Genomic DNA, 7,539 nt, shown 5'->3' with positions numbered 1-7,539 from the left:
GGTTCCTCTCGGGACCCCAGACATCTGTAGTCGCGCCCACGACACCAGGTGGCACTTGCTGCTGGGTGCAGCTGACCACATCAACTCCCCCAGCTACTTCCACTCAGAGACCCAGAGTGCTTGAGTGGGCGGGGGTGGCCCTGGGCACCATACCCTCTGTTTCCTGGTCTTTGTATTGTGGGGACAGTAGGACAGTGAAGGGACAAATGCTCACGTGCCCCCTGGCCCGTCACTCTGACCTGTGAGCTCCTGACCTTCACAAACTCCTCCAAGGATGGACTGCTCGCCTTTACAGACCGGGAAATAGAGGTCAGGTGGTTTCCAAACCGCTGCTATGAAAAGACTAAAGAGCCCAGTGTCGACAAAGAATTTAAAGACCACCAGGGACCTCAGGAAGCCTCCCTACCTGCAGTGGGGCCTCCCCAGCTCAGCTGGAAACGCTGTGAGCACTGTGTGGTTCATGGCAGGTCTCTGACCTTCCATCCAAAGATATAAAATATGAAGTCACCTCGCATCCATCAACCTAACTGCCCGGGATCACCCAGGCCCCAGAATCTGCCCCCAACCTTGGTTCCAGGTGCCCCTAACCCAGCCGGTATTCTCTCCACCCTACCACTTTCTGCCTTTAACGATCGCTGACTGTGGTAGTCTGTCTGTCTCCAACAATCCCCAGACCGCTGTCTGTCTGTAACCCCTTCTTGTCTCAGGAGTCTGAACACGTGCCTGCCTTTGCGGGAAGGCCTATCTCTCAGCATCCCTGGTTCAGGTTGATGTCACTTGCTCACAGAGGCCTTTCTGGTCACCCAAGCTGCAGTAGCCTTGCAGCTACCTGTCTCCCCCCCCTGCTTTATTTTCATCATAGCCATGATCTCCTGCTGTGTTCGTGTGTCTGATTATCTATGATTTACCTAATGCCCCCTCTGAAGTAGCAGATTCCTGGCCACAGGGTCTTGTCTCTCCATCTGCACTACGCCCTCCATTGGAATACTGCTTGCCTGCAGTGGGGACCCCGTGCATGCTTTCTCAGGCAGTGGTCAAGTTTTTGTTTTTTCACCCCTTCCTCTGTTTGTGCCAACCTGGCTGAGTCTCTGCTTCTCTCTGCAGAAGCCATAGAGCCATGGTCACTCCTGCTGCTGCCTTTGAGGCCCTCATGAATGGGGTGACAAGCTGGGATGTCCCTAAAGAACCCGTGCCCTGTGAACTGCTTCTGATTGGAGAAAGTGCCTTCCCAGTGATGGTGAATGACGTGGGCCAGGTCCTCATCGCTGCCTCCTCCTACGGCCAGGGCCGCCTGGTGATAGTGGCCCATGAGGGCTACCTGATGGATGCTGGGTTGGCTGCATTTCTTGTCAATGCAGTGCGGTGGCTCTGCCCCACCCCTGGGGCTCCCATTGGTGTGCACCCATCCCTGGCACCCCTAGTGGGCATCCTTCAGGATTCTGGGGTCAAGGTCCTTGTTGGGGCAGAACCAAGAAAGCCCTTGGGAGTTTACTGCGTCAATGCCTACAGCGACACCATGGCGGAGCAGCTGGTCCAGTTTGTGAAGCTTGGAGGGGGCTTGCTCATCGGAGGCCAAGCCTGGTATTGGGCCAGCCAGCATGGTCGTGATAAGGTGTTGTCCAAGTTCCCTGGCAATCAGGTGACAAGTGTGGCTGGGGTGTACTTCACGGACACCTATGGGGACAAAGGCCGGTTCAAGGTCTCGAAGAAGGTGCCCAAGATCCCACTTCAAGTCAGGTGAGTGGTGTCCCCTGATGGGGAGTCTGACACGTGTTAATCAATAGATTTGACTCCCAATGTTCAGTGAGTTCAGTGAGATTCCTCTTTAATACAAGTGATCTCCACCAGGGTTGGAATCAGAGCAATTCAAATCCAGGATGACTAAAACGCACTGACTGATGTGTCCTCACCCCACCCCTCCCATGGCCAAAGGCGATCATCAGCCCAGTAGAAAAGTGTGTCTCATTCACCAGTCCATCCCCCAGGGCCTGGTGCAGGAAAATGTTGTTAGTTGACATTGAGTTGGCTAAGACTCATACTTATATCATGTATATAATAGAACAAAACTTTGCCCGGTTCTGAGCCACGTTCATGATCACTGGTTTTTCAGCCCAGTATTGTAGCTGTCATGTCACTCCATCTCACTGAGGGTTTCCATCATTTTTGCTGATCCGCTACCAAACATAAGGGGCTCTGGTGTATAGTGATTAAAGCATTTGGCTGCTAACCGAAAGATTGGCAGTTCAAAACCACCATCTGCTCCACAGGAGAAAGAAGAAGGATTCTACTTCTGAAAACATTTACAGCCTTGGAAATCCTGTAGGGCATTTCTCCTCTGCCCTATAGGATCACTAGAAGTCAGAATCAACTCAATGGCTGTGGGGCTTTGGGTTTTCTGTCAACCGTGATGTCCTATTCTGACTGTTGGTCTTCCCTGATGACATGTCCAAAGTCAGCAAGCTCAAGACTTGCCATCCGCACTTCTAAGGAATGTTTTGGTTGTATTTCTTCGAAGACTGATCTTCATCTGGCAGTCCATGGTATATTTAATATTCTTCACTTCAAATGCATCAATTCTTCTGCAATGTTCTTACTCATTGTCCAGCTTTCACATACATGTGAAGCCATTGAGAAGACCATGGCTTGGGTCAGGCACACCTTAGTCCTGAAAGTGACATCTTTGGTTTTTAACACTTTAGAACAGTCTTTTGCAACAGATTTGCCCAATGCAGTCTGTTGTTTGATTTCTTGACTGCTGATTTTATGGGTGTTGATTGTTGATTCAAGTAGAATGAAATTCTTGGAACTTCAATACCTGCAACAGAGGGTGCTTATCAATATCTCATAAATAAGTGAAAGGACCTCTGTGGATGTGTGAGCACCTGCCTGCTCCAGGCCCCATCTAGGCACTGGGGACATAACAGAAATCAAAGAAGGCTGAGTCCTGGTATCACGAACCTTGTGTTCTAGTGAAGAAAACAGGCAATGAAGGAGACAAATAAATACCTGCAAGACCAGGTTCAGGGAACTCTGGTGCTATGGTGCTTAAGGCATTTGGCTGCTAACCAAAAGGTTGGTGGTTCGAACCCATCAGCTGCTCCATGGAAGAAAGATGAGGCAGTCTGCTTCTGTAAGGATTGACAGCCTTGGAAACCCCATGGGGGTTGCTATGAGTCAGAATTGACTTTGATGGCAGTGAGTTTTGTTTGGTTTGAGACCAGGCTTTGATAAAAGAGCTATGAGGAAAAGCAAAGCATGGTAAGGGAAGAGGAAGGACCAGGGAGGGAGTGGAGTCTGTTCACTTAGGGTCATCAGAGAGCCACACCAGGCAGAGCTGGTGAGGATCAGGGGGTAGGGTAGATTCTCGTTGTCCTCGGTAGTTGTGTTCTAGAACTAGCTGTGAACACTGAAATTGGCAAATATGGAAACACTTGTATTTCAGTGGCCAGAGCTAGATCATTGTACCATCCGTGGCTCCCAGGGAGTCTGAGGCTCTTGGTTCTCTGAAGAAATCAGGTTGCTTCTAGGGAGGAAGGAGGCAGAGCAGAGGCTGAGGGTGCTCCATCCTGCCAAGGCTGCTCAGCCCCGGCCCCTCTGCCCGGAGCTGGGCATGTCCTGAAGCCCTTCCCACCCCAGAAAGAAGTGAGATGGTGCTCAGAGACATTAGGGTGGATCGGATTCATATGAAAGGACGTTCCTACAAAGCTTAAATCCATCAGCCTAATTCCTCTTAATTGCCAAAAGATAGAGCTCTCCAGCAAACTAAACCTGTTTTCTTCACTACACGTACATTTCTCATCTCCGTCACTGAATCTGAGGTATGTTTTGTGTTTGGTTATTTTTTTAAAAAAAATTTTAAATATGGAAAAATTCAAACCTATGGCAAAGTAGAAAGACTAGTGTGGTGAATTCCTGGTAAGACATTCCTTACCCAAACCGCAGCCGTCAGTTCAAATGATCTTATTTGTATAACATGAGTATGCAAATCATAGGCACCATATCACTTAATTTTTTTTTTAAATTGTGATTTGGGTGAAAATTTACAGAGCAAATACACTCTCCATCCAGCAGATCACATACCCTTTGTCTCATGACATTGACCACAATTTAGCACAATGCAACATCTCCCCTCCCGATAGTTGCCTCTTCCTCCTGATAGTTACCTCTTCCCTGTGTCCATCCCTCCATGCCCTCCAACCCCCTGAGCTGTCTCGTGCCTGAGCAGCCCTTCTTTCTCCCATGATTGTTCTCTCCAAGGAGATATCACTTCATTTTAAGTATTTCAATATTATCTCTAGAAATAGGGGATCTTAACAACATAACCACAAGGTGCCATTATCACACCAAAAAGGAAAGCATACTTCCTTAATGCCATCAATTATTGCCTTGATGGCCTTCCAGTTGATTTCCAGAGTTTATAGGGATTGGTGTTTAAATATGGGCAAATATTATGATTGTCTGCTAAGAGTGATAAATCTCTTGTAATATTTAAGTTTCCTTCCCATCTCTTTTGTTTCCTGCAGTTTGTTGTTGAGGAAACCAGATCCTTTGTCCTATAAAGTGTCCTTCAGTCTGGACTTTGCTGGTTGCATCCTTGTGGTATTGTTTAATATGTTCCTTGGTTCATTGAATTTCCTATAAATTCGAAGTGAGGTCTAGATTCTAGAGCAGGGACTGGCAAATATGGCCCCCAGGCAGACCACCTATCTCTGTAAATGAAGTTTTATTGGAGCATAGCTCACGCATTCATGAGGGATGTTGGACTGTAGTTTTCTTTCTAGGGGTATCTTTGCCTGGTTTTGGTATCAGGATTATGCTGGTTTCATAAAATGAATTTGGGAGGATTCCATCCTTTTCTATGTCCCGGACTAGTTTGAGTAAGATTGGTAGCATCTGCTCTCTGGATATTTGGTAACATTTCTTCAGTGAACCCATCTGGACCAGGACTTTTTTTGTTGGTAGTTTTTAAGTGACCTGCTCAATTTTTTCTGTTGTTATAGGTCTGTTCAAATTTGCTACCTCAGTCTGTGTTAGTTTAGGTGAGGAGTGTATTTCTAGAGATCTGGCCGTCTCTTCTAGGTTTTCAAATTTATTGGGGTACAGTTCTTCATTGTTGTTGTTGTTAGGTCCCATCAAGTTGATTCTGACTCATAGTGACCTTATGTGCAGACCGAACGGAACACTGCCCTGTCCTGCACCGTCCTCACAATTCTTACTATGCCTCGAGCCCATCATTGTAGCCACTGGGTCACTCCTTGTTGAGGGTCCTTCCCTTTTTCTCTGAACCTCTACTTACCAAGCATGATAGCCTTCTCCAGGGACTGGTTCATTCTGAGCAGTCAGTGTTTAAAGTTGTAAATTGGTAAATTTACAAGTGGCATTCCGATCTGGGCAGTGACCTGATAATCGAGCGCTTGCTGAGGATTGCACAGTATCTGGGATTGCACAGGCCCATTGGTGGCTGGGGACCAGAAAGGCACAATATTCCCCTTGTACACCACAACCACACGGTGAACAGAGATGTCTGTCCTCAGCAAGAAGAGTCAATATTGGTATGTTGTTGTGGTTGTATGCCATCTAGTCAATCCCAACTCACAGGGACCTATAGGACAGAGTGGAACAGCTTCATAGGGTTTCCAAACATGTAACCTTTATGAGAGCAGATCACGGAGCAGTTGGTGGGTTCAAACCACTGATGTTTCGGGTAGTAGCTGAGTGCTTAACCATCATGCCACCATCCCATACATTTTCTGCCTCGGGCTCGTGTACCTCACATATAACGGAATGAAGCACTGCTTTGTCCTGTGACATCTTCACGACTGTTGGTGTGCCCCAGTCCATTGTTGTGTTGTTAGGTACCATCGAGTCAGCTCCAACTCATAGCCACCCTCTATACAACAGAACGAAACACCAACTCTTCCTGCAGCATCCTTACAATCCTTACTGTGCTTGAGCCCATCATTGCAGCCACTGTGTCAATCTGTCTCCTTGAGGGTCTTCCCCTTCTTTACTGACCCTCCACTTTACCAAGTATGATACTGTCTGACAACATGACCAAGCCAGGTGAAATGAAGTCTGGCCCATCTTGTTTACAAGGAGCATTCTGGCTGCACTTCTTCCAAGACAGATTTGTTCAATCTTCCAGCAGTCCATGATATTTTCAGTATTCTTGGCCAACACCACAATTCAAAGTCATCAACTCTTTTTCAGCCTTCTTTATTCATTGTCCAGCTTTCATATGCATATGAGGTGATTGAAAATAACATGGCTTGGGTCAGGTGCACCTTAGTCTTGAAAGTGACATCTTTGCCCAGTGCACTAAGATGTTTAATTTCTTGACTGCTGCGTCTATGAGTGTTGACTGTAGATCCAAGTAAAATGAAAGCCTTGATAACCTCAATCTTCTCTGCATTTGTTGTGATGTTGCTTGTTGGTCTAGTTGTGAGGGTTTTTGTTTTATGTGTGTATAGTCTTTGATCTTCATCAGAAAGTGCCTCAAGTCATCTTCACTTTCAGCAATTAAGCTTGTGTCATTTGTATATCACAGTTTGTCAATGAGTCATCCTTCCTGATGCTGTGTTCTCTTCATATAATCCAGCTTCTTGAATTATTTGCTCAGCACACAGATTGAATACGTATTGTGAAAGGATCCTGCACACACCATTCCTGATTTTAAACCATGAAGTCTCCCATTGTTCTGTTTGAACAATAGCCTTTTGATGTATATACAGGTTCCCCATGGTACAATGACATATTCTGGAATTCCCATTCTTCACAATGCTGTACACAATTTGTTATGATCCACAGAGTAGAATGCTTTGCATAGTTAATAAAATACAGGTAAATATCTTTTTTGTATTCTTTGCTTTCAGCCAAGATCTGCCTAACATCAGTAATGATATCCATAGTTCCATGTCCTCTTCTGAATCCAGCTTGAGTTTTTGGAAGTTCCCTGTCAATAAGCTGCTGCAATTGTTTTTGAAGTATTATCAGCAAAATTTTGCTTGTGTGTGATACTAATGATATTGTTCAATAATTTGCACATTCTGTCGGATCAGCTTTTCTGGAATGGGCATACATCTGGATTTCCTCCAGTAGGTTGGCCAGGTAGCTGTCTTCCAACTTTCTTGGCATAAACAAGTAAGTGTCTCCATTGCTGCATCCATTTGTTGAAACATCTCAGTAGGTATTCTGTCAATTCCTGGAACCTCCACCAATTCCTTCAGTGTAACTTGGACTTCTTCTTTCAATACTATTGGTTCTTGATCATATGCTATCTCCTGAAATGGTTGAACATCAACCAATTCTTTTTGGTACAGTGACTCTGTGTATTCTTTCCATCTTCTTTTGATGCTTCTTGCATTGTTCAATATTTAGCCCATAGAAACTTTCAGTATTGCATTTTAGACGATTTCTTTCTTCGCTTCTTTCAGCTTGAGAAATGTCTAGTGTGTTCTTTCCTTTTGGTTTACTAACTCCAGGTCTTTGAGCATTTTGTTACAGTACTGTGCTTTGTCTTCTCGAGCTGCCCTTTAAAAT

General features: G+C 45.7%; 1 protein-coding gene across 1 annotated transcript in view; it reads left to right on the top strand.

Annotated features, from left to right (window-relative positions):
- Positions 1 to 1,117: 1,117 nt before the first annotated feature.
- The window catches only part of LOC103210679 (TRPM8 channel-associated factor 2-like), a 29,995-nt gene continuing 23,573 nt past the window's right edge, over positions 1,118 to 7,539 (top strand). The window contains exon 1 of the mRNA XM_007956594.2: positions 1,118 to 1,737. Coding sequence (XP_007954785.1) covers positions 1,118 to 1,737 — 620 coding nt within the window. The remainder of the gene's footprint in view (positions 1,738 to 7,539) is intronic.

The sequence above is a fragment of the Orycteropus afer genome, unplaced genomic scaffold (genome assembly GCF_000298275.1).
Source record: "Orycteropus afer afer isolate SDZICR_OR568_19922 unplaced genomic scaffold, OryAfe1.0 scaffold00638, whole genome shotgun sequence".
NCBI lineage: Eukaryota > Metazoa > Chordata > Mammalia > Tubulidentata > Orycteropodidae > Orycteropus > Orycteropus afer.
Note: the sequence above shows the minus strand (reverse complement) of the source record. Positions and strands in the feature narration are given on the sequence as shown.